The following is a 27818-nucleotide window of genomic DNA, read 5'->3' as shown; positions in this document are numbered from 1 at the left end:
ACTGTGTGTGATACCAATGAAGACTGACCTCAGGTTTATATTTCACATGTAGACCTCCAGCTCTCACCTGTTTGTAGCATGTTGTGTAGCCCTCAGTGTTAATGACAATTATGTGGGTGAAAGTTGACATCTGTGCGGTTAGGTAAGCTATAAGACATCACTGAAGGGCTCAAAGTCCACGGCTACAATGATGAAATATGTACAGCGGATAATTCAAGGCATCCAAAGTCTATTTAAGCCTATACAATAATAGTGTGTGTGTGTGTGTTGAGGGGGCTTTAGATTCATAACGCAGCACTGACTGTAAGGCTATAAGGGACATGAACACACACACATAGGGATGCAAATGTATCAAGACTAAAACTATAGAAACCCTAAACATAACGCTCTGTGTTGATTGTTTATATTGATGTTTGTTTTGTACTTAGTGTACAGTTCAGTCAGTTAAAACACTTAACGTCATCGCCCTTATCTCTGTATTTGAATATGGAGCAAAGGGTAACAGTCTTTCCTTGTTTATAGTCTTGCAGATATTAACATGAGAGCTACTGGATGCATGCAAAAGGGCGTCCATTAAAGCAAGAAAAGCTTTACTTTAATTATACTTTTATTCTGAATTAAGTGTCATATTACCATGGAATTCAAGGTGTAGATACCAATCATGATTTAAAGTAATTAAGCTGCAGCCAAGCTACTCTTGTGATGATGTAATGAGCTACACGATCACCAATTTAAGGTGAGATCATCTGGAATTCATAGGAAAGGAGAGCAGAGAACATTTGAGTGTGTGAACATAAATTTGTCTGTGTCGTTCCTCTAAAGCAAAGCTGTGTTGATGTGTTGATGTCGAGGGCCAAATCCTTAATCAGTTTCATGCTAGGATTGAGAAGAACAAATACAGTAATCTGACCCAGCAGCACTGAGAGGCTGCTGTGTTTCTTCCTGCAGCCCTCCACTGTCACTGTCACCTTACCTCCCGGGTGTCATAAATCATTCAGCAGACCAGGGAAAGTTGTGTGCGTATCAACTAGCTCACTACTTAGCATGCAGGTCTGTCTGCCGCTGCACAGATCAGGTCATATGTGCCGACCTGCAAAAACAAAAGACGGCCCGGAAAGAGAGTTTTTACTGATCCTGGGTGAGGACTCGTCCACGTGTCCTTTCTCTCGTCCACATGTCCTTTCCCTGAGCATGAAGCTTTGGACCGGATACTTTCATCATGATAACGACACATCAATCCACCTGGTTTGGGTGTTTTAGATGGCTTTGTACCGCGCTGCTCCTTATGCCGACTGATGGAAACAACTTCAGCCAACACATCCTTTGCCATCCAGGTAGGCTCAACACTTCACAACCACACATCTCTATCACAATAATGTCATCAAACGTGAAAAGTCAGAAATCTGTTACGGTTTCTAACAGGTTTCTACTGCCCACTGGGGAGTTCCACCTCAGTCCCTTGTCCTGAGGGGACGTACGGGCCGACGGCCGGTGCTACGTCCTCAGACGGCTGTTTGAAGTGTCCACCTCACCACTACTGCCCCCGACCAGGTCTGTCTGTCTCGCTGCCCTGTGGCCCTGCGGCCCGACAACATTTGCCTGGACAGGATTCCTGCATCTGCCTGGGAGAAGGACAAACATTCCAGGTATGGAGCTCTGCCACTCAACCCAGTCCAATGACCTGATTATTCCTCCTTTACTGCTTGCAGCGTCTCTCTTCTGTCACGTTTTCAGTAAGCAACACTGTCTCCCACTGTCTCTCACCTACTTATCTATCTTTCAGAATTTCAAGGTTTGAGATGCTTTATGTCCCTCTTAGTTCCTTGGTTACTGTGTGCATACCAGTGTGGTCAGGTGAATAGCTTCTCATTAGCTCACAGAAATCTTAAACTGAACAATCTGTAGCTCCGAGCTGAAAGAGCTCCATATCGAGTTCCCTCACAGCCGGGTAGAGTTTCCTCCGGCGCGCAGCTGTCGAGCCCTCCACTCATCAGCTCGTGATTAAAGGAATGAGATTTGTTTCGCTGACTCTTGCCTCAGCGTTGGTCTGACAACTAACACCGCTTGTATGAGCGAAGGAACTAGAAGGACGCTCAGGTAGCTCCTTGACCCTCACCCAGAGCTTCACTGCACACAGAGCTGAGGGTCGGCTCTACTCTGGATGAAGCTGCGAGGTACCTCAAGAATTTCACAAGTCAATGTCAGATTTGATCAAACTTCGATGTGAAAGCACCAAACACCTAATGTAAGCTTTTCTTGTGTCAAATTTGAGTTCAGTTTAAGTTTTTTTCTGCTATATCCAGATGGGCTGAACAGTGTCTGGGTGTTACAGATTTATTACTGCAGGTAAAAAGAACAGTGTATTATATGCGATGCTGACTGCCAGAATAAGCTCTGTAGAACTAGAAACACGTGGACAGTGTGAGAGAACTATTTGTCCCTCTGAGCTTTCACATCTGAATTTTTGTTCTTTCCGCTGTCTCTTCAGATCAGCGATGGGCGATGTCCCTGTACTTTGGGGTATCGACCAGCCACCAGCGGAGACGTGTGTGCACCCAAACTGTTTGACGTCTGCAGAGACAGAAGGACGCGAACACAGTATGGAGACTGTCTGGACAGACATCAGTGGTCACTTCACTGCAGACAGCAGGTTGGAACTGGCTCCGTCACACACACACACACACACACACACACACACACAAACACACACACACACATGGACAGGCTGAAAGTAGAGTAAAGGTGAATGTCATTTTTCGCACGAAAAGCACGGCAGATAAATCGCGCTTGAGGACTTTGAGAGAGACAAAAGTTAACAGGGACAAATCCTCATCTGTTTACAGAGCAGATTGACAAAAGCTAGACTACAGTCTCAGGCCACAACCGCCATGTCTTTGCCCTTTCTTCTTTGAACCTGACAATAGTTCATATTAAGGTACCACAAGTAGAAAGTATCAAAGTACTGAATCAAGTATTTATTTAAGTTTGAGTTACTTGTGTTGTGCTTTCTTAAGCTACTTTATACTTTAATCTTCTGTATTTCAGAGGGAAAATTTGTAATTGGTAAGGCTTTTAATGTGTTAATCACTGATCAATAAAGAATAATTTAACTGTCTGTGCAATTCTGCATGAAGTTACTTGTAAAGTTACTTCAGGAAAGTTAAGTTAAGACTACTTTTATTGAAGTAAACCATCTGAATATTCAGTCAGGCACAAGCTTGTATCAGGACCAGGTAATGTTTAACCTGGCAGTGAGTTGTGTGTTTATTTTTGTCACTGTCCTTCATAGTAGTCTGTTGTGTAAAAGACCTTTCACCCAGTTACACAAGGATGAAAATGATGAAGTACGATTTCAAGCAAAGAATAAAATTGTGTTCTGTGTATTATAACCCGTATAATAAATTCATGTATTCTGATGGGAATCTTTCAATTGGTTCCTCTCGTGCAGGTGTGCCCGTCTGCAGAGGACTACCAGGGTTATGATGGCGAGCTGGGTCTGTGTGTGTGCAGAGAGCCTCCTGGACGAGCTGCGTGTGGGGCCCTATGCAAGAGTCACCCCCCTGCTGAGCTGAACCTGCGGTGCCACGCCAGCGGAAACATGGAACTGGTGTGGAGCTACAAGGGTCAGGTGAGGGAAGATTTATATGAACAGGCACAAGCACACACATACGCTTACACACACACACACACACACACACACACACACACACACACACACACACACACACAACTACAGTGTTTGCACTATCTCATCAGACAATGCACACAAAGCTTCATATAACGTTCTTTTTATTACACCAGAAGTGAAAGCTTAAGACGCGTGTCTCCAGGGTTGGTTGCAGTGACCTATTAACGGAGAGCACTGTTATTGTGTGTGTGTGTGTATGTGTGTGCAGGTGTCGGCCGTCTCAGGCGGCGTGGTCGACACGGCGTTTAAACACTGGGACTCCCAAGGGACTCTGCTGTGCAAAAGCCATCTCGACTCCTCACGTCCTGTCTACATTGTTCAGACCACAGGTGGGGAGACACACACACACACACACACACACACACACACACACACACACACACACACACACAGATGTTTGTTTATAGTCCCAGCACTCCAATTTGATCATTGCTCTCTTTCTCCTCACTCCTGTGCCCCCCCCAACACACACACACTACAGAGAGGGGCTTCCTTGGCCTCCCCGGCGACATCCCAAAGGAACTTCAGACACTGTTTCCTGTTTTCACCGAGCAAAATGTTCAAAGCTCTGCAGGTTTGTTCCGACAACAATCAGATTTTCAGGCTCCTCTTGATTGCCCACTCTGCTCTGATTAGCACTGCATTGTTGTTTCCCCCCCACCCGTATTCTGACAAGAAGGCGGGCAGTGCAGAACTCATCAGGATCTGGGGTGGTGACATCACGTGGTTGTCTATTTGTGATTGAATGTCCTCTTAAACAATAATACTTTCCCATCTGGATACTGCAGATGAATAATTACTGCAATAACCTGGGTGCTGTGATGTTTTGTTTTTAGATGGAGATGCTGATGTGTGGTGGGAGGCCCCCAGGGGTGCAAATATCAGTCAGGGGGACAGAGAATTGAATTCCACCGGCAGGAGGGGAGAGAGGAGCAACGTGGGAGGAGAAATGAGTCAGACCGGTGCTGCTGGAGTGCTGAACCCAACAACGTGCCTCCATCTGGGTGATGTTCTGCTGTTCACCGTCAGCCAGCATCACTACCCTCAGTACGACATGTGAGTAGGCGCGGCGGCGTTCACGTCTTCGGTGTGATGTGTGTGTGAGGCCGTGTGTGTCAACGCTTCACTTCATGTCTTTTTCAGCGAGAGCCTGTACAACACAAACGGTGACTTTGACTGGGGGGCGTTGAGGCAGCTGGCAGAGGAGCTGGCTCTGTCCTGGACCCCTCCCAGCCTCTTCTCGGTGGCGTTCAACCAGCCTGGAGTTTATGTTTTCACATTAAGCAGCCATGAGCACAAACACATGGTAACCAAAACTGCTACGACACATTTAATCTACAAATTATGAGTATTCATGATGCTAAAATGTGAGTGTAATGATAAAATAAAATAGAATAAAATAAAATAAAATAAAATAAAATAAAATAAAATAAAATAAAATAAAATAAAATAAAATAAAATAAAATAAAATAAAATAAAATAGTGGTATAAAACATATAGTGTGTTCCCTGCTCTCTCAGTATGTGCGGGTGATGCCTGCGGGGGTCCAGTGTTATGAGCCTGGGCCCTTCTTCCCCACCCTCCCTCGCCACGTGACCAGGGTGGGCATCAGTAGGAGACGTAACCTGTTGCTGCGCCCTGATTGGCTGGTGACTGGTGGACTGCTGTTGGGAGCTGTGGTCATCCTCTGTTTGTGTGTTACACTGCTGGTTCGAGTGCACGGAAACACACACAAACTCTTGCACGGCTACAATACATAACATATGACATTTACAGACTGTCACTCATTCATAAACCTTTCCCCTATATAAACATAGATCCTGTTCCGTGAATACGGTTGGCCGGAGAAGGAGCCAATCAGAGCGCGGTATCGCTTGCTGCAGTTGGAGTACAACATGGATGACTACGCATCAAAAGGTTCAAGGGTGATATCACTGAGGAGGACACACCGAAGCCAGCATGCCAGAATGACACACGACTCCATTCAACCAGGTGGGAGGCTGATGCTGTAAAGACACATACACAAACACACAATTACACACCACCACCACCACACACACACACACACACACACACACACACACACACACAATTTACAATACATTCAAATGTCATTTTCATTTTCATAAACACACACAAACACACACACATCTGCTTGATCTTTTGGTCCATCTCACCCTTACATAACATGACGAGTGTGCGTGACCCTTCGGGCGCTGCTCACACCCAGCCATTAGTGTTGAATAGTGCCTGTCACACACCTGGTATCACGTGCAGGACAGATAATAAAACTGAAAACAGCGTAAATGTCACGGAACATATATGACCTCAGACCACATGATCTCATGATAGTCTGTCTTCTGATTGCTCGTCAAACTTGATACACAAAGCTTTTACGACTGTGTGTAATCAATCGGACACATGTTTCTCACTGTGTTACTGTGTGGCGATAGTGTGCGGCGAGACGTTGGAGGAATTCTGGGATTATGAGCACCAGGTGGATCTGGAGGCTTTCAGCACAAACACCTTCTACAGCCTGCTGGTCAAACAGAGTCTGTCCGTCACCACACGACTGGGTCAACTCACCACTGAGGTGCCTCACTCACAGCTGGCACACTAAAGTGCATATTATCATCATTATTATTGTACATCATAGTGATATTAACACTCGCCCCTCTCTCTGGGTCCACCTTTCCTTCCATTGTTGGCATAGCTGCACGTACAAAATACACTATACAGATTCTTGTTTTGCTTTTGAAATCAAAGATTCCGAATTCATTTTCATCTTCAGTTTGTTTGCAATCCTGTTTGTTCGTGTGCATTCCCAATAACATCGTATTGGCATTGGAGTAAAATTAAATCAAAATCTGAAGAAAACAAGTAATTTTTATTATTGATTATTATTATTTATATTTCATTATTAGGACTTGGAATGCAGAATAAAAATTTGACTTTAAGTTTTCATAAAACTAGAGGCTTGATTTTACAAACAATTTTTTCAATGCTCTAGTGGCAAACATAAACCAGCTGGTTGAGCCTCGAGTTTGCTTCCAGATCAAATTCCTCCTTGGCTCGGTTGAATCAGCTCGACTGTCACACACACATCCACTTATCCCTGCTCTCCTCTTCATCTGCTGCCGTCGCCTCCCAGGCCTCAAAGATTGCCACTCGTGAAAGTTCAAGGCTATTGAAACAGATTGAGTGTCATATTAGAATGTTTCTTTTTTCTGTCACTCCCAAACCTCAGTCCTTCCTGTTTACGCTGAAATTACGCGGGCTGTGGCAAAGGACACAGAGGTTGTTGTTACATGCCTCAGGATAGCTGAAGTGATAAATGTGATGGTAGAACTGGTGTGTCACCGCTGCTGTGATCTGATCTTCCTCCTGCGCTGTAAAGACACCGTATATGTGGAATTCTCTGTCCAAATCTACAGTATCTGTTGTGTTCAGGTTAAAGAGCTGTACCAGGGAGTGCTGGGCAAACTGCAGCTGCTCCACCCACGCTTGATCACCAAGGAGAGGACGGGGGAGGGTTACGAGATGCTGAGGAAGGAGGTGGAGAAAGAGGTGGTGCGGCGCAAGTCTGTGGCCTCACAGCTGAGAACGCTGCTCGACAACCAGCTGCAGGTTCACATTACGACCGATTCTGCACTGTACATGCCACACCATGGACACAGTAATGACAACTACACCTCAAATGTACAGATAACAAAAAAACCTGGGTCAAGCGTTTTTCCCCAACTAAATGATCTTTTCCGACGTTATTATCCTTTTGAAAATAGCTCATGGTGGGATGTGTCGAGTCTAGGGAACACTAAAGGAGAAATATGAAGCATTTCAGTGGCTATAACACACTTTCTATACACTGTAGATCATCATTAATATTTATTTTTTTGTCTCTGTCTGCCTTCAGGGTAGCAACATGGCATGTTGGAAACGGCTCATGATTGGCTATAATCAAAGTTATTATTATATTATGAATCTAACTGTTATTCAACTGAATACTTTATAAAAGCTGTAATGATCAAAGAGGCAAAATGTCAGTCAAGCATGATATAACTCAATCAGCAAGAAGATCGTATAAACACAATTAGTTTAGATCAGAAATGATTGCATTGGTAAAGAGAATTGATCTGAATCAGGTTGCGACTCTCTTCCCGGTGTGTGTCCTCCAGGTTCTGAGGCGAGAGCAGCAGGCCCAGCAGAGGGTCCACAGCATTCTCACAGCTCAGCTCAGAGAGTGCACAAGACTGCTGACCAAGGTGTCCAGCAACAACCAGCACCAGCAAAGGTAACGCTCCCATTTGCCGAGTTAATCACTCACACGAATGTCAACAAATGTAAAGACCGCACAACTTCTAAGTGAAATCGTAAGGTGGCTCTTTTTCTCAGAAGCTTTGTGTTTGCTACCATCTCCAGTGTGATCCTGAGGCTGTGCTCCCTGGTGGATGAGATGGTGGAGCTGGTGTCAGCAGAGTGCCTGCGTCAGGGTGCCTGGGGGTTACTGGGTGAGGGCACGGGGGCCAAGCTGCTCTGCCCCGACACTGGAACTGTCCTCACCAAAGAGCACATCATAGGTGAGCTCCAAACACCTCGCAGCACTATTCCTCTGCCATGGAATCTTAAAGAAACAGCCCTATCTACTGGTAGAAATGAGCGTTGCAATGATAAATAACCCATCAATGTTCACATCGATGTACATTTTCAGGAAATTATTGCAGGAAATTATCAACTATAAGCATGTGATCATTATCATAATTATACACCATAATTATAATTTTGTCCTCCAAATCCATTGCGCTTGTGTTTAATGGGATACTTTAGAAACATCATTTGCTACTTGATGAGTGTAATGTTTCACTGAAGGGAAAGCGTCAGTAAGAGAAGATGGCCACCAGCACCACTTCAATCATCACCATCATCATGTTTTTGGAGTTTAATGACTTCCACTTCCCTCCAGGTCCTGATGGGTCCCTGCGAGTCAGTCGGGCAGTTTGTTCTGATCCAGTCACAGGCCTCATTAGGCCGAACCCTCACAGCCACATGCTGCTGAGCAGCGGCCACACCATGGCAGTGCCGCCTGATTACTTCCTGCACCCACAGACCGGTCGAGTCCTGCCCATAGCCGGCAACGTGGCCTACGACCCCGCCAGCTCCACTTTAGTGCTCACAACTGACTTGTGCACAGGTAACAAGGTTCTATGTCCCTGTGTGTGTGTGGCTTTGATTGGCAGTGTGGAGCCAATTTTAAGCTGCAATAATTAACCTTCACCACTAGAGGTCAGATGAACTCCAAAACAAGCAAACACACACATACACACGTGCCTCACATATTAATGCCTGCCTAGACACTCACACAATTATTTAGCAACTTGTGTGTGGTGTTTCTGCTCTCCTGTCTAATCCAAGTCAGATGCTCTTCAGTCTTTGAAGAAAAGTATAATGCAGCTTTAACCACTGAAGCTTGAGACAAACCGAGCCTCAAACACTTAAACACTGAAAGCAGATCCTTGTTATGCTGTCTGCATTTCTGGAAGGATTTTGTTTTCAGTATTTGAATAAACTGCAGATAACAAGCCAGGTGTTTATAATACAACATCTTATTAGGACGTTTCTATTGCAGGTCTTAGAAGTTAAATGCTTATTGATTGAACGCTCTTATACCATTATTACTTATTGCCAATTTGTGTTTTACAAACCCTGATTTCTCCCTCACACACTCTCTTCGTGGTAGGAGATAACAGGAAGTGGGAGAATCCTCTACTTCCTTTCATCCCATACCCAACCATCTGCCATTCGGACCTGCCTCTACCCTGCAGTCGGCTCAGAGGTCTCAGACCGGGCCAGAGGCTGCAGTTGGGTGTCCCCATGGCAGATCCAGACACGGGGGTCCCTGTGCCCATTCTGGCAGCGGCCATCCACCCTGAGAGCGGACTGGTCTACCCGCTGGGAGGGGCGCACGTCTGTCCCCTCACCCGCCTGCTGGAGCCCATACAGATAGGCTCCCCCATGTTGGACCCCAGGACAGGGAATGTGGTGCTCATTGCTGGCGTCACTTTAGATCCAGTAACAGGTCAGTGCGGTTATCATCAGGACAACACGTGTCCGGCCCACTTTATCTCCAGCAAGCTAATCTCTCTCTCCATGTCTGGGTAGGAGCCGTGCTCCCGGTGGGCGGGGTTCTCCTGGCCGAGTCGTTTATTGAGCCTCTGAGCGGCCTGATGGCGAGAGTGGGAGGAGCCAGTGTGAGGGCCGGCCAATCAGTGCCTCACGCAGGAGGTTACCAGACTCTTCTAGACCTCAAGGTGATACATCCCGTTTGGATTTCTTGCTTTAAATGCCAAAAAAAGTGGCATTTCCAACATGCACTCTGTACTCCAAGGGCAGTATTTGTCCTCAATGTGATTAAAGAAAAAAAATGTGATTAAACCCCATAAGTGCACAGAATCAATAGGAGTCTGCTGTATACATACGTTTTTTTATAATTGAAGTATGAGAAATACATGTGGAGGCAATGATAACCACAAACTCACCTTAACAAATCAATATTCAATCACATAATCAAGGTCAAACATAGATTAAACATACAGATCGATTTGTGCCAATTTCACTCTTATTAAGGCGTAAACATGACATTTGAAAAAGTCAATTTTATGCCTTAACAATAGAATACATACAAATATAATGAAAGGCTTGTTTATGAGCGAAACTAGCAGAGCTTTCTTTCTCAGGTGCTGGCAGCCATGTTCAGAATGGTGGAGCTCCTGAAAGCGCTGAGTGACGAGTGGAGCTCAGAGCCAACGTCCCATCAGGGCAGCGAGAGAGGAAGCGGCCACCAGGATCATCTTCCCGCAGCAGCCAAGGAGCTCCAGCAGGCCTGGGGGAGGAGCCTGCACTGCCAGCTGCAGCTGCACACCAGGCTGGAGACACTGCTGGACTGGGCCATCGGCCTCCAGCAGGACGGAGGGACTCTCGGTAAGACCAAATTCTGACGTTACTAAGTGATTCCTGAGGGGCAAAGAGCTCGAGTCAGGTGGGAGTTGCCAGAGACCTCCTGATTCTACATGACAACTGATTTGCAAGTGAAACTTGTTTAGAAATGTTGATACGAGAAGCTTTTTTACCTCTGTGCTTGTGTGGGAGGAATGGTGAAGGAGGAGGTGTGTATTTTTCCATTCAGACCGTGCAGGGGTGTGCTCTGTGTGCAGTGAGATGTACTACTGTATGCATCTGAGCAGACATACATCTCCCCTCCAGACTCTCATTTTGCCTCCCTGCATCTTCACCCTCCTCTTCCCCTTGTCGCAGTAAATGAGCTGTGTTTTCATTACGCCACACTGTGGAAGCGATCAATTCTCCCCACAACTTTTGCCAAGGGGTGACAAGACGGGAGAATAAAGTCCTTATTTCCTCTCATGTTACTTTCTCATTTTAGTCTTCAGTCTCCACTGGTCATCACATTGTTCATTACTGAGTAGTTTGGACTATTATGTCTTATTCACTTTTCTCTGTCATCCGTCTATAAGCCGTTTATGTCCTGGATGCAGCCAAAACCTTCACTTTGCTGTGCCTCGCTGATAAAAGTGGAGAAGGAGAAAAGGCCTTTTCATGGAGGAGGGGGCCCATGCCATTTAAAACCTGAATTCACATTAACAACTGAACAGTCGCAAACGGCAAGCTCGATAAAGCCGAGGGTCACATTGGTTCACTGAGGAGAGCACCTAAACAGTATTTCACCACAGTAAATAAATACAAGACAGTAAATGTCTTGTACTCGCTCCTTTAGGCACACAGCATCACAGTCTGTTTGTCCAATGTACTCAATATTACTCACATGCATGCATAATTGAGGGAGAGAAAGGGAAATGGGAAAATGGGACAAGAGAGATTACTAACAATGCAAGAGGGAGAGGACACGATGAAAAGTAGATTTATGTTTTGTTTTGTTTTGTTTTAATAAGTCTCACTGGAATGGAATTTCATATCAAATACATAGCAGCATGTGGTTAAGATTCCCTTTTATGTGTCATTTCAGCTCCCGATTCATCAATAAAGAAACAATGAATACTGAAATATTTAGTTGTTTACATCCATGTGCTCTGCTGGATGTCCTGCTGCTCAGTTTTTCTGCTCATCGTGTTGAATCAAGCAAAGACAAGTTCATTTGACACAATTTGATGCAATTCTTGTCTACTTTAGTCAGAAAATTCACGTCAGCCTCAGGGCCTTAACATAAAACATACATACTCCACAGAAAAGGAAAAGGAAATGAAAACTCACAGGAGCACGTCATCATGTTTTCATTTTCAGTTCCAATCATTCCACATCTGCTTACACAGGAGACATGACTCTGAGCGGGTCGGATGCCTGTGTGCCGGCTCTGCTGGGGTTGGACTACCCTGACCCCATGGGATCCGGTCTGAGCGTGCCTGTGCTGGGATCTCACACCGATCTTGTCTCTGGGTCTACAATACCGCTAGCAGGGACAATGGAGGACCCCGATGGAAAAGGTGCTGCAGAAGGCACAAGTCGGTGTTAATGAGATGCAGCTGATTTAACCCATTTTATGTTTTATAGAACTTTTCCAAATGCCTCTTGTATTTTGTGTTGCACTCTGCAGGTCTGGTTGCGATCCGCTGCGGTTCTCAGACTGTGGACCCGGTCACAGGGGTGTTGGCCCCCGTGGTTGGCGTCAGGCTGGATGTTTCCAGAAAAACTGTTGTACCCGTCACCGCCTCCTACTGGCTAACAGTGGTGGACCAAACGGACAGTGCACAGGTGAGAAAATAATCCGAACTTAGTTTCTCACAAAAAACTTTTAACGTGCCCCCTGCTGAGATTTGAGCTGTTTCTGTTGGAGCACCATTCAGCAGAAAGAAATGGAGTGAACTTGATGTACTTCCACCTGTTGCCAGGTAGAGGCGCTGCAGAGGGAAGTGTGTGTGCGGAACAGCTACTGGCAGCAGCAGAGGCAGAGGGAGGAAGATATTCTCTCTGATCTGGACTCATCTCTATTCAAGTGTCTCATTAGAGGCCTGCAGGCCGACCAGGTCAGCAGAGGGGAGCCGCTGTTTTGACTTGAAATATTTTATATTCTGACCACTGAGTATTAGCAAAGTTTGAGCCTTTTGAACATACGTATACGTGTGTGGATGTACAGTGTGAATGCAGGAAAACAACACTAGAAAGAAATTCCGTCAAAGTGTTTCTTTTTCAGCCACTGCCAGTAAGACAGCTGGCATGGAAAGGTTTCTGTGTACAACTACAAACATATGAAAATAAAAAACACGATCTGCAAAAACACTGCAATAAAACCTCAGATGTGGAAGAGAAGTTCAGGTTTTACTTGCAGAGTCTTAGAAGTTTTACTTCTCATCAATGGGGATTTTTCAGGCTGAGAAGTGAAGTTTTAATGGCTTAAGTTATAGTGAGAAGAGTTTGAAATATATCCTATACACAATTGATCTCTGAATTGAAAGAGGCAGAGGCAAATAGTTAATAATTCCCCTTTTGATCAAACAGCTTCAAGACAACACAGGTGGTCTTTACTGATTGCTATGCCTGTCACCTTTGATACTATCTCAAAGCTCCATCTCTGTGTTTGTGTGTGTGTGTCAGTTTTTAAACGCGTGCCTCATATTTTTGCCTCCTGTAATTGTGTTATGCATGCTGCAGGTTCGGTGGTCCGGGCCGGGGAGGCAGCTGAGGGAAGCGGTGACTGAGCTCCAGGATTCAGCCCAGAGTGAAGCTCAAAGACGAGCGGCTCAGCGTGCCCGCCTAGCTCTGCTGCTGCCTCCACATGTGCTGCACATACTAACGCTGGGTAAGCTCGGCTGGCAAAGCTGGGACAATGACGAGCATTGGAAAATTAATCATGACCTGCGTTGTGGTTGTATTGTTCAAATGAAAGCAAGTTTTTCACATCATTGTCTTCAGTTGTTTGGTAATTGACGTCATTTCAATGTCTTCTATTGTGTGTGCGTTGACGTAAAGTCTTTGTCCATGTGTGCCCTTGCATCCAGGAAATGAGGAGGAGTGGGACCAGCAGTGTGTTTGGCACTCAGAGCTGGTGTCAGGCTTAGATAAGGTAGATGTGTGTATGGAACGGCTGCAGCAAGAGCAGGAAAAATGGACATCACAGGAAGGAGAGTGGACAGCATCTCTTCATGCTGTGGTGAGAACAGACGCTATACAACATTCTACACAGGGAAGCCTAATACACTAAAGTACGGTTGTCATGATGTCGTCTATGAGAGATTACATTTAAAAAAGAAAACCTCCCCCCACCCTTGAATACTTTTAATTTGTGGTGTTCCCCAGGGTTCCATTCTTGGGCCATTACTATTTCAAATGAATCCATACAATGTCTCTAACCACAAACCAACCCCAGTTTAATCAAAGTATAGAAGCCACTAAAACTTTGATGTCACCCCGTTCCCACAAAAACTTCTGTGAAGACAGTAATGAATCTAGCAAAGCATAAAATCAACACTGGGGATCCGATTCTTGTCCATCTGTTAAATCTTGCAGGACATTATGCCGTAACAGCAGGTATGCAGTACCCATCTTTTATTTATACATTAGTTTATTCTGACCAGCACTGTTTAGGCAAGCACACATGCTGCTGCCCTACATAATCGTTTCACTCTCCCAGGGGTTATGGGTAAGATTGCACCTCATTTTCACCCACAAACCTACAGGGGACCATATGGATAATTGGAGGAGTGTTCTGAGAAAGCGTGTCTATAGATTAAGATCAGCCCATGTTTCAGATTCAAGATGATGAGCAACGCGAGGGTGTGAAAATCTAGTAAACTGATCAAATCTAAATGTTACTTTTAATAATTTGATTCCACTTCAGTGTTGACTGTAAGTGACTCTGTGTGAAATCCTCATCTATATGTAAATAAATCCTGCTTTCTGGTTAGGGTTAGGGTACTCGGCGATGTGATTAATTTTGCTCGTCGCTCTGTTTATTTGTCCAGGACAAAGAGCTGCAGCTGAGGGAGCTCTGGGAACAGAGCTGCTCCACACAGACAAAGCTGGATTCTGCTCTCAATGCACTCCACTTTATCAGACATCTCTCTCAGCTCCGCGCTGACACGGCTCAGGTTAAAACACACACACACACACATCATAAATAATGATGAATATAAACAATTGTGTGATGAAATGGGGACATTTATTCAACCCTGTGATACTCTGGATAATCAGAAAAGTGAGCCACGTTGTCTTCTTACCTTTCCTAATGCGATACGATACGTAAGTCGCTAGGAAATGATAAACAATATGATACAATTTGCACTCATATTACAGAAAAGATATGGAAAAGACTCCACATTCTAGAATAATCTATTGAGCCTTTGAGAATCAGATAATGCTCCCCATACAAATTAGTAGTGATTCACATGTGGTGTAATCAGAACACTGTCCCCTGGTTAATCTAGATGGATGCTGTAAAACACTCAAAATACAGTTGCCACATCAAACAGGGTTGTAAATGTTAACCCAAAGTTGAACCCACATTGCACAAGTTGCGCTTTATTTCGACCTTAACTTTTTCCACCAAGGCGCTGACGTTTTTGCTGGTGGTTGCTTCTCTCTTTGTTTTTTGATTGTTGTCGTTTGACGTTTGGTAGCATATCTCAAAACCTTCCTGCCACACATTTCAGTGAACTTTGGTGGGAAGATTAGACACGATCCAGAGAAGAACTCATTCAATTTAACTACCTGTCAGTCTTGTGGTGGTGATGTAATTACCACTTTTATGTTTTGAACCGGAAGTCATAGAATCACATTTCTTTTCCACAGAACTCACCCATGTCACGATGTAAGGAAAACCAAGGGGTGGAGGAGTCAATTGCAGGTCCACATATGGATAACTCTCTCTCTCTCTCTCTCTCTCTCTCTCTCTCTCTCTCTCTTTCTCTCTCTCTCTCTCTCTCTCTCTCTCTCTCTCTCTCTCTCTCTCTCTCTCTCTCTCTCTCTCCCTCTCTTTCTCTCCCTTGCTTGCCCTCTTCTCCCTCTCTCTCTTTGCAGGCAGTGCTGTGTGGCAACTACTGGTACAAAGAATACGGCCCGGCTCGGATCAACATAACACACAATCCATGCGTGAATTCTGCGGGTTTGCTCCACCAGAGGGCTTTGCCTCTTCTGGAGAGACTGAACCAGCTCCTGGAAGACAAGCAGGCCTCCAGCTTCTCCCCTAACACCTGCTGTCAGCACATAGGGGGTACCGGATCATACGGGCAAACACCAAAATTAGGATCTTTGTCGTGACGGTCGATCTGGCAATATTTTGTGTTTCCATGTTTCACGTGTATGTTTCAGGTTTGTCCACAAAGCAGATGGACGGTTTGGAGATGTCCTCCAGAGTGTGGACAGCCTCGGTGCCTGTGGTGAAAGGTGTGTCTGTGTTAGAAGCCATTCAACACCCACACATAGTTTAATGGCTATGTGGAAAGAACATGCAATCATGCCCTGGCACTCCTCTCTTTCTGCTGCCGGTTAGAGGATGTTGTGACTAATCTGTTCACCATTTATTTGGCGCTTAGCAACAATTCCCACACTTGTCAGTCTGTCAATGTACTGGACCCAACACACTTATGATGCTAGGATGTAAGCAAAATCACATTACAGCAAATTAAATGTGGTATCTTCGAATCCTTAACTATAACACACATTCACACCCGTTCACAGAAATTCTTGATGAGCAGAGTTTGTTCTCATGTGGCTTTTGCTGATATATTTTGGGCGTCTTGAAGTTTTCCTCTGGTAACTGACCTTATTTGCATGGGGTGCATTGGGACAAATCCAGCCTGCTGAAGTGGAGTAATGCATCACAGTTTTATTATGTTTTGTTCTATTTTGTTCTGCTCTCTGTCTATCTAATCTCCCTGCAGAAGCCCTACGAGGTCCAATAACCGTCACAAGATTCAATTTCTGCTTAGAAGTATTGATAAAATGTTGCTGACACTCTTATCTCTATGCCCAGATACGACAACATTAATCTGTTTATTGAAAGTAAATGTACAGAGATAAACCACCAGGGTGAGACAAATGTTACAAAAGCTATTCAAAGAAAAATAAAAATGCTTAATGTCTCTATAAAAACTCTAACGCAGACTGCTTTTCCTCAAAGTAATCTTTCTTCAGAGTGTTGCACAAGGTAGCCTGTGAGTGAGCACCACGGCAGCTTGGGGAGATGTTTCACCTCACTCTCTGACTCTATACCTGAATCATCTCTGGCTTGCATCACCAAGTCTCTGTTGCATCACCAAGTCTCTGACAGTTTGCGTTTCTAAAGGAATCTCCACGCAGTCGTTGAGAGACCCTGTCAAAGCTCAGGCCCATGACCCTTCTGCCGCTGCCGCTCTTCAGGCTGGCTCGACCGCAATGCACAACTCGCAGAGACACACCACGTCTTCTGGCATTCACTCCCAGGGTGAGGCCAAACACAAATGATATGGCTGAACACAAGAACCTTTTCACCCACCGTTCTCCCCGTGACGTGATGAGTTTGGCTTCAGGGCTCAGATGTACGAGGGCGAACTGTGCTGTATTTACCAACTTTGCTTTCTCTTTCTAGATAGCCAACCAATGAAAGAGCCTGCTCAGCCCTCACATGTCTCTGTCCCCATGGTTTCAGGTAATATCATGGTGGAAGAAACTAGTATTTTAAATGGTGAACTACACATAAGAGGTACTATCACATCAATATCATGAACAACTCTGGGAGAGAAATGAACTACGTGTGACTTCACAATAGACTTCAAGGTCAAATGTAGGTGAAGCTACTGTCCACTGAAAATGTCCCCTTTATCCGTCCATGTTGTTGTCTGTCCTCAGAAGAGGAGTGGCCCAAGCTGCTGGAGCTGTCTCCTCTATTCCAGCTGTTGAAGGGGGTGGAGCTTGAGCTGAGGGGCCGCGCCTGGGAGGCGGGGCTTCTTAAATCGAAGGCCGCTGGTATGTCTGACACAATGGAGTCCGCCTGGAAAATGTTTGAAAATTGATTCGATTACAAGTTTATTGTAGTTAAAGAGTTATATACTGACGCAAATGTGGGCATAGGTGTGGCGCAATTATAAACTTTGATCCCGTCTTATACTACTTTAACTACAATAAACTTCGAATCTGATCTCTCATTTTTTAAACATGTTACTGTTTAATATATAAACAATAAGATAAGGTCGCGATTAGATTATCTCAGCATCTATTAGTCTTCTAAGCGTCAGTAAACTCCATGTTGCGTGTTGCTGTGTGCTGTGTGTTTTGAGCTCTGGGAGTGTATGTTTTTACAGCCCACTCTCATTTTTTTCCGAGCCCATGTGGTAAACATTTTCTCAACCCCAAAGTGCACAGGCATCTGTTTAGCTTCAGGTTTCACAGTGTAATTTGATTTCTCTCATCAGGCTGACCTCTTCCCGGCCCAAGCCTCGTCCAATACGGTCAAGATTGCTGCTTTAACTAGAGTGATAATACTCTATGAGAAGGAATCTCAGCCTCATTTGCACTTTGGCAGTAGATAGATTGTAGCTGTGATGTGTTCACGGATTGTTAAGTTCCCGAACCTCCCCTTTATGTTTTGCTGCTGTGTTTTGGATACACTGTGAATTCTGTCCCCCCCGGCTTTGTTTTTGAAGCTTACTGAAAGTGATGGCTGGTAGCTGATGGTGACTCTGGGTTCTGTGTTCTGTCCAGACAAAGGGAACAGTTTTGTAGATGTTCTGGATGCCCAATGGGAATGTGAAGGGGAGCTGATTCCGCTGGACCCCGCCACGCTTAATCCCAGAGAGTTTCTGGTCTTCCAGCACGGCTTATTCCTGCTGCACACACTGCACACTCTCAAACTGGTTGGTGCCAAACACATTTTTCTGACAGATTGCTGATTGTTCTAAAGGAATTTAATTTCACCCACGGTCCCCAGTTATCGTGTGACCTCTAATCACTCCTAAATCCATGCCTGACATCCTGAGGAAGGAACTTCTCAACCCTTCCTGTGTCTCTTCGAAAGGAATGCAGATACGGCAGTCAATGCGAGCTTATTTATTTGGCACTGTTCAGACACACAGGCGATACAAAAGTGCTTCACAAATGCATTCAAAAAGACACTGAAATGAAAAGACTACAAAAGAATAAACACAGAAAGTAAGAGGAAAGGATCAGAGTCAAAAGGTGAAAAAAACAGCAGCAACGTCGTGTACACTTTTGGCCCTGGGATCAGTCAAGGAAGATGACCTGAGGGGGTCTGCATGCTTCACAACGCACCAGCGGATCAGAGATGGGTTTGGGCTACAGGTCATTTAATGCATTACACATAGAACACTTTTATTTATGAATCCTCCGTTCCATACCTGAGTAACGTGCTCCGCTCTCTCTGTGTGCATGAGGACTTTGACTGCAGCGCTGTGGATGAGCTGCAGCTGACACCGTTGTGATAGTCAAACCTGCTTAAAATAAACACACCAGCACGTTTTTTTTCTGCATTTTCCTGAGATAAATGGCCTTTAAGGAAATGATGCCAAGATTTCCAGCTTGATTTGTAGATGTGATTTGATTGGACGTGAGCACTAACTGTTAATTATAGTATGTCGAAAACGGCAGAATAAGTCAGCACGTTTTCCCGAAATCTCAAATACTTTTGATGCTGCATTTTGCACAGTGTCTCTGTTTAAACTCTGTTTAAACTGTGTTCAAAAATGTTGGCAGCGGACAGCATGAAGCCAAATAAATTAAGAAGTCACTCAAACACATCACACCCCAACCATGCTTATAAGCCGCTTGAGTTTTTCCAGAGAAAACGTGCCGGTGAAAGATAAACACCAACTGTTTATTTTTCAGTATCACATGGCTCAATTTGTTGGTTGAAAAATGTTTGGTATAGTATAGTTAAATAGTTTACACAAGGATTTGATTTTGTTGAAATTAAGGCAAATTAAATCTTTTCTGGTTCACACTAAAAAAACTCTTCTTTGTTGTAAGTGGATCTATTTTTTTCTTTTTTTTTTAGTTTTCCTTAATGTTAATAAGGATACAACATCTTCACGTTGACCTTTCTGATGCATGTTATTAACCGGAGCATCAAAGGAGACGCGGCTGCCGCAGTGTGACTTCCTGTGGTTTAGTGATGAGATATTAAATTGATTCAAAGCAAAATGTTATAAAGGGGATTTCTGGGTTGTTTGGCATTGGGAGGAGGGGCGGGGACACAGATAGGATGTGTGTTTGTGTGTGTGTCTGAAATCTCATCTTAAATAAACTTAACATGTATTTATTTTATTCCTACCTGATATCTGTCATTAACTGATACTCTAGTTTTATCCCTGTTTGTAATTCTTCCTTCAACACGAAAATGATCACAGTTTCATTTACATTCATTACAATATGATGTTTACATTCATTACACTAAGTTTGTGCTGTTGTAAAGTGCTACACTGTTGTTTCCTCCCCCACAGACTCCCTGTGTTTCACTTCAGATCGCGGCGAGTCTCCCCAACAACAACTACTTTAACAATGCCTTCAGAAACTCCTTCTTCTACCAGGTAAACTCTTCTTCTCTCTGTGAAGATTATCATACCCCCCTCTCTCTGTCTCAGTCTCTATCACTGGCTCTCTCTCTTCCTTTTCCTTATTACACATGCAGGGTTTTTGATGCTTTCTACTCGTCTCCCTTGGGAGCTCTGGGTCGCGAACCTGTAAAGCCCTTTGAGACATTGTATGTGATTTCAGGCTGTACGAATACATTTGAAATTGATTTGATGTTATCTGCGGCGGGGAAGAGTTTGTAATTATCTGAGGAGCTGGAGCCTCTACAGCATCTGGTAGATAACAGGAGGGAAGTACAGAATCAATTTGTGTCTGCAAATAACAAATTTATGTGTATGAATCACAAAACACATTCCCCTCAAATAACTAATGTCTTCCCCTGAAGTGGCCTCCCTGCAAATATCAGACATGTTGGATAAGCAGAAAATTCCTTCCGGGCGTGTGCTTGGAAAACTGCGAGGGCGCTGAAGGATGACAGGGAAAGATTCTCCGACGTGCCTCTCAGTGTGCGTCCCAATTACAAAAGACACATCTGGATCCAGAAGTGTCGGATCAATTGAGATTCTCGTTTGCGTTTGTGATTGTCTGTGCTCGTCTTGAATTAATTGACGGTCGATATTTGTGGTGTTTGCCATGCTTATGTTCGCCTGAATCTCACTGTGCTGTGGCATTTCAATCTGTGCCAGACAAACGTATGGCGAACAGATGCTGGCCTGTGTGGGTTTAGCTCTAATTAGTGTTGCTCCCTTGATGTTCTGGTGTAAAAAAATGTCTGTGTGGTGAATGTGTTTGTTTTTGCGCTGAGATGATTATTAAGCATTCATATCTGATGCCATTTTGAAAAACATTAATGAATGCAATTAATGATTATTCCGGTCTTTCATACTTTATAATGTCTGGGAAGATTAAAAACCTCACACTGAAGCCAAAAGATGTGAACGTAGTGCAACAGCCTGAATACCTGAAAATCCGAAGCTACTATTTTTCTTCTTCTTCTACTTCTTTATCTATCTGCTGTTTAAAGCTATACCAAAGCTTAAAAAGAGGGTCAGGGTCAAGTCCCAAGTGAAATCCAGCTCCATTTAGCCCCCACAGAGCAGAGGGGCCAGGCCAACAACTGCACAGGCCCGAGGTTGTAAAGTTTACAAGGCTTCCCCGACTGACATTCCTTTACTTAACAAGGCTTACAGAGCGTCACACTCATCTTCCTCCACAAAAGTGAACCTTCCAAAGCAGCAGATGCCGCTCGGACCGCCTGGCAAATTAGGCCTGTTGAATTCCAATCAATTCAGTACCACCTTTGTTCCTATAATAAACGTGTATTTTAAGAGTTCTGTTGAAGGATCCTCTTCCGTCGCAGCACAATCAGCATTGTACACATTCGCTTTTGTTTTGTTTTTGTTTGCCGCATCCTGGGCTGCCAGTGTCTTTGCTCGTCTGTAGTGTGTTATTGTTGCTCTTGCTTCTCAGACATGTGTGAATGACTGTGTTGTTGGCAGGAGGCAGAGGAGACTCTCTTTGTGCGGCGGCAGAGGCTCCAGTCGGTTGGGGGATTCTCGCTGCTCCTCCTCCACTGCGTGTCCCATATCGGCGTTAAAGACGTGAGCTCTGACTGCAGCCCGGCCTTCCAGAGGCTTTTCTTCAAGGTACAAACACCCTTTGTACTACAAACCCTAAATGATTTGGGGGCAAACGGTTTAAACAGTTTCCATTTCTAACCTTCTTGTAGCTTTCATTGGTTTGTGGGCTTTTACCATTTCTGATACATATTTTGTTTTGTATTGTTGACTTCTAGGTGCTGCAGGCCTGTCTCGGGGAGCTATTTCAGGCCAGACTGGGTGTTCCACCGTCTGAAAGGGGAGACAATTTGCGCTTTTGGCCTGCAGGAGACTTAACGGGGACTCTGGCAGGCGGTCACGCTGCTTCCCTGCTGGACAGGCTGCACAGACCAAGCAGAGGGTTGCTCTCTGAAAATGTAAGGATTCAACATTTCCTTTGATCGCCGCTGATAATCCCACATTGCCTACATTAATCTCTTCTCTCCAGATTGTTCATAAACGAAACTGTTGAGGAGTGGCCTGATTGCCTTGAGTAACAGAAGGTTTATTGTCTGTTTATGGGAACAGGGCGTTGAGGAGATTGAGAGGAAGCACAGAGAGACGTCTGTGCTGTCACAGGTTGAAGGACTGCTGAGAGAGAGGAGCTCTGAGGTTGCAGATGAACACCAGGCGGGGTAAACATGGATACCAATGGACTTCCGCCCTCTTACAATGTGTTATTAAACTAAACCAAATTAAACAAACCACACTTTTCCAGGGTCATCGTAATCTTTATTATTGCCAAACAGCAGCTGATGCTTTTCCAGTTGTCAAGAAGCAGAAGCCACACTGATGATTGTTGAATTTGGACTTGTGATTATATGAGAGTTGATTCACAAGACAGATTACTTTTTTTGATTACTTCTTTTCACAAACCAAAAGACAACAAGCCCACCACATCAGAGGAATGAAACATCGGTGACGTTCTGCAGAAGCTTTGGCTGTTTTCTCTCACAAAGGAAGATGAATAATGAATGGAAATGTTGGTCATCAAATGTTTCTTGTACTTAGACACGGATGAATGTACAAATCCAGTAGTAAACTTCTAACTGTGACCTCAGCATAAGTGTGGTAGTAATACCATATAACAATTTCTGTATATAGCCACATTTACTGTGTGTGTTTGTTTCATTTTGCTGCCTTTGCTTTATGTGGGAATGTGTAAAAAGTAATGAAAATGCTGATTATATGATACTATGATACTATTCCACTTCATGATTGATCACAACATTTTTATTATTCATCACAAAAATGTCTGCAGTCTCCAGTTTTTGTAAAAAAAATCAAAAACTTAATCTCATTCACAAAAAGATTTCTTGTTAGATTTTGTACTTTAGATTTTGTACTTTTTAAAAATTTTATTTCCACACCATCGCATACACTGCTTTAAAATGGCATTCCATGGGTCTGTTAGTAGTCAGAGGACTTAAACGGACGCACGCGCGCGCGCGCACGCACACACACACTTATGTAAGTGACATGAACATACACACAGCTGGTTCCAATTGGTGACTCCTTGTGTGTAGGGGTGGGGGGCAGGGGGGTCCATGATTACTATAGCTTTGCCGTGGTTCCAATAGACGCAAAAACTGCCTCCTTTGATGTTGTCATGCACGCCCAGCGACATTGACAGCGACGACGATGATGATCAGAATTATTCCACAGACAAGTCCGATGATGTTGAGGATCTTGGCTGTTCTCGCCGCGTCCTCGGCTGTTGCCGTTTCACCGATAGCATTTGCATTTTGTGCCTTAGAGAAGAAACGACTAAAGTCAGATAGAATTCAGCTCTGCACAAAACTGGAGAAATTGAAAACTGAATCAAATTCCAATTAAAACTAATCTCATCTCTCAAAACCTATAGTTTATCCACACAATGAGAAGGAGATGAGAAGAAGTTTCTTGCTTGTACAAATCAGTAGTTGTGTATGTGCACACACCACGCCCTACAGCCACTATTACAATTACACTACTACAACACAGCAGCCTCAGGTCATTCTGTAAACCCAGTAAGCAGTTGTTAATTTACAATTAAGCCCTGCAATCTCAACAATCCAGAGGAATAAAGTGCAAATTTTGTTGTAGAAAATGCAGCTGATTTGCGAGCATCTCTGGAGGCGACTGCACCTCATAAGCGGGATTCCAACACATACCCTGCAGGAACACACAATAGCAGCAATCCCCAGAGGAAGGCAACAGCACAAAGTGTTGAAGATGGACCATCCCAGGTAGGTTGAGGCAGCGGCGCGGTTCTGACCTGATTCCATAGTGGCTGTCTGTCTCAGCTGAAAATGATGGTAGGTATGCTTTGGTGGCCAAAGTCTGGACCCAATAGCTGATGATGGGTGGAACGTTCACCCTTTTATTCCTAAGGGGTGTGGTCTAAGGGGCTGTGTCAATTTCACAACTTTTATACAACCAGTGGAGTAGAAAGACCCAATATGTGCCTGGATTGAAAGTATGGGTGGTTGCTCATCTCTTGTTTCTTAGACTTGAGTAGTTGGAAGATTTGCAGAGAGGGTGGAGAGAACAGAGTGGAGACAGAAAGTTCTCATGTTTTTATGTTTGGGCTTACAAGGGAGGAGCTCCATATGTTCCTGTGTGCCCCCCACCCTCTTACATAACTCATAGGAACTGAAAACATTCCAGGATTACTGTGTGACGTTATCTGAAGGAAGAAAGGAGTTTAAGAGACAAAGAAGAAACCTGCCGACTTCCTCAAGTTATCACATTAAAGCTTGTGAGATCATAAATTGTGACAGTGTTGAGTTTTCAGGAATGGGCTAGGGTCATTCCTTCCATTCACCATTCATGACTTCCCGTTACTAGATTGGCAGTTGGCTTGATTCCATTCACTTATCAGCATCAAAATTAATAAAATAAGGTAATTTAATTATGAGATACAGCACCTTGATGACTGAGTCAGACTGAACTTTGGCTGCCAGTTATAGTAGAAAGACATAAAACAAAGATAAGAGTTTTTGTCTGGCTTGATCCAGACATTCAGCATGTAATTCTGCATTTTAAAGACAGTTGGCCTTTAATCGTAGCAGGAAATTCCAAAAAAATTGGGGGAAATCTACTATGAGGTAAAATGGTGTGGCCTTTATGAGTCTGTTTGTAACGACTCAAAGTGTATGGGCCAAAACATAAGAAGTGTTCATTACAGTGCCACCATCAGGCCATGTGGTATCCAAATTCAACTACAGACTACACACAGACTTCCATGGTCATAGTGTCATGTGGTGTAGCGATGCAGGTGAAAATGATCTGTTAGATTTGCTATTTGGATCGTTTGAGACATTACTTATTTAGATTTGAAAGATTTTTCCACATTAATCATTTTCACGGCTTATTATTAGTTGTAATAGAAAGCAGAATTCCCCACAGATGAAACAATTAATGAAGGGGATTTCAACAGGGATAAGAATGCCCAGGGGAGTTATTTGATAGCACAGCTGGCTTGCAAAAATGAAAAACGGGGCAAAGGAGAGGTTCCGGCTGGAGCAGAGATCCTCCAGGACAAGAGAGATGACCTACTACGCTGCAGATTCAATGGGACAACAGGAGCGAGAGTGGCCTCCATTCATCATGTCACATTATTAGTAACAGTAAATCATGTGCAGGATAATGTTTGGAGCAGAAGTGACTCTGGGTTGTTTGAGTTATTGTATGTTTGCATTGAGTGAAGCTTTTTCTGTGCTCTGGATTCTCATCAGAAGGCATGTTGGCACGTTATGGTGTCCATTATTGCACAAGTGACTTGTTTATACTTCACTTTGCCGGCTCCTCCTCTGTTATTTGGACCGGCTTCAACTCGGCAAAAGGGTTTTTAGTGCTGTTTTCCAGCCGATATTTCAAACCTTCACTGCTTTCTCTCTGCCTGCATCTTCAAACATTTGTCTTAACTTCCATTTGTAGCTTTGGTGTCACCGCTCTTCTCTTGCAGGGTGGCATACCCGGCAAAGAAAACTCGGAAACTTTGAATGTAGAATAAACAATTAGATTCTGGGTGAAATTTCAATGTGTCCACTTTGTTGAGAGGTTTAGAGTTACTGCAGTTACAAAAACTAAGAGGAAGTTGGATGAAACAACTGACATTCATTTGAGGAGATTGCAGAGAATGACGCCATATTGGAGGTAAATGTCTCCTGTGACTGCTGTGCTGGTTACAGCATCTTCCTCTCGCTCAGCATGGTGATCACAGATAAATCCCTGAAGTGTTCCACAGCGGGAAAGTGTCGGGACTGATGTAAGAGAATCCGTCTCCAAATGGGGGAGGGAAGAGATCCAATGGAAACTGATTAGATAAGTCAGATAAGACTTCACCCTGAGATCTTACAGGAGACACAAATTCTTGATAATTTGTGTGACCTGGAGTCGGACATCACTTTATGGGGGGAATGGCTATTCTCATTAGCATTTGCATTGATTTAAAGAAGCAGTCTGTAAGATTTTGGAGAAAAATCAAATCTCCTCCCTCCTCCCTCCTGCTGAGGTGGCAGCTCCCCTTTGTGGTAAACGGTGGAAAGATTTCTGCCAAATCAGAGAACGCCAAGGGAAGTTATTAAACTCTAATGTATGATGTGCTATTAAATATAATATATTCAACCCTGAAAGGCAATTGAAGTGCACTTCAATCATCATCTTCCTCTCTTTGAGGATGAGTGTGAAGTATTAATTAATTCCAACGTGCAGCCTGGTGGCAAAGTGGTGGGAAACCTCGGAGAAAAGATCTGAGCCATAAGTGGATTTATTGTACAAAGGCTGATAAAGATGAGAGCTCTTCATCAATGACAGCATTGTGCTGTGGAGCTGTGGCATCCACAGCAGTTGGAGCTACAGATTTAACAAGCTTACAATTTAGCAGCCTTTGTTGTTTGTTTACAATGGTTCTCACTGGCTGACATGTAACACACGCCGCCACTGCTCTGGGAATACCTCTGTTGTTCCACGGATCACCAGCTGAACACTAAGTGATCAAAGCTACACTCTGAAAGCACTGCTCTCCTCTTCTATCCTCATCACGGAGAAGTTCTTCCTTCCTTCCTCTCGCTGAGGTGTCGAGCTGTGGGCCCTCTTGAACTTTGAGCTTCTGGTTTTGGAAAGCTCTCCAGCTCGCTACTTTAAGACTCTAACGGCCTGTCACTATGGAATGTGTGAGTCGTATGCATCCTTAAGCTTCAGATGTGCACAATAATTCAAAGTGCAAACTGATTCTAAGATGACAACATCAAAATATCAAGGCCAGTCTGGGTGCTCGCCATTGGAATGCCTTTCACTCGTTTCCTCTGTGCTTCATGCTCGGCTGTTTCCTCTTCCAACAGAGCCTCTCTGTCTGTGGTTGTTGATGACTGAGGTCCTGCTGCGAGTGCCACGACCCGCAGGGGATGAGGTCAATGCTCCCATTCCATTTTAGGACCTTTTGCTGAGGACAGTTATGCAAAATGGTTGTGCACATTGTAGTTTCCCAAAGTGGCTGTGCGGGTGTGCGTGTGTGTGCATCGAGAATTTACTAGTGCAGGAGTGATCGGCACAATGGACGTTCTATTTCAGCAACCCGGGCGCGAAAGCTGTACACAACTTTTAGTGGAAGAAATGTCAGCGAGTATCTGGTTTTCATCAACACTAAAGCAGGGTGCAGTCCAGCTGTGTTAGATTTCCACAATGTTCCAATCACTGAAAATACTTCATATCTTATGATTCACTGCCATGAGCAGGAAAGGACCAATCTGGACAATATTGGACGAGCTAGAAGAAGTTGAGTTAGAAATGCAAACTGAACACTTTGTATGTTTATCCAACATGCTGATGTAACCACAAACATCCAAAAGATGGATCACGTTTGTTGGCAGGTTGCAATTTTGGATTACGCTGGTGAGGAGAAAGAAAGAGCTATTTATCTTTTATCATTCATCTTCTTTAAAGTGGCAAAAAAAGTTTCCAGCCTGATTGATGAGACGTGTCACTTTTCCACCACTTTTCCA

At 44.2% G+C, this 27818-nt stretch overlaps 1 protein-coding gene across 1 annotated transcript; it reads left to right on the top strand.

Annotated features, from left to right (window-relative positions):
- Window positions 1-1295: 1295 nt before the first annotated feature.
- On the top strand, window positions 1296-22984 carry LOC142995325 (uncharacterized). The gene is made up of 33 exons (XM_076146323.1): window positions 1296-1334; window positions 2489-2650; window positions 3449-3628; window positions 3897-4017; window positions 4170-4262; window positions 4525-4744; window positions 4832-4994; window positions 5209-5397; window positions 5506-5680; window positions 6142-6281; window positions 7139-7315; window positions 7864-7979; window positions 8108-8265; window positions 8649-8876; window positions 9423-9761; window positions 9845-9993; window positions 10420-10663; window positions 12028-12216; window positions 12309-12466; window positions 12604-12738; window positions 13364-13511; window positions 13711-13862; window positions 14674-14799; window positions 15728-15920; window positions 16019-16093; window positions 16980-17132; window positions 17277-17336; window positions 17537-17653; window positions 18389-18540; window positions 20143-20229; window positions 21733-21879; window positions 22029-22208; window positions 22360-22984. The coding sequence occupies exons 1-33, from the start codon at window positions 1296-1298 to the stop codon at window positions 22468-22470; spliced, it is 5076 nt and encodes a 1691-aa protein (XP_076002438.1). The 3' UTR covers window positions 22471-22984.
- The last annotated feature ends 4834 nt before the right edge of the window (window positions 22985-27818 follow it).

This window comes from Genypterus blacodes, unplaced genomic scaffold (assembly GCF_046128005.1).
Source record: "Genypterus blacodes isolate CSIRO-AG114 ecotype Tasmania unplaced genomic scaffold, CSIRO-AGI_Gbla_v1 ptg000032l_1, whole genome shotgun sequence".
In the NCBI taxonomy this organism is placed as follows: domain Eukaryota; kingdom Metazoa; phylum Chordata; class Actinopteri; order Ophidiiformes; family Ophidiidae; genus Genypterus; species Genypterus blacodes.
This window is presented reverse-complemented; position numbering and strand designations above follow the sequence as displayed.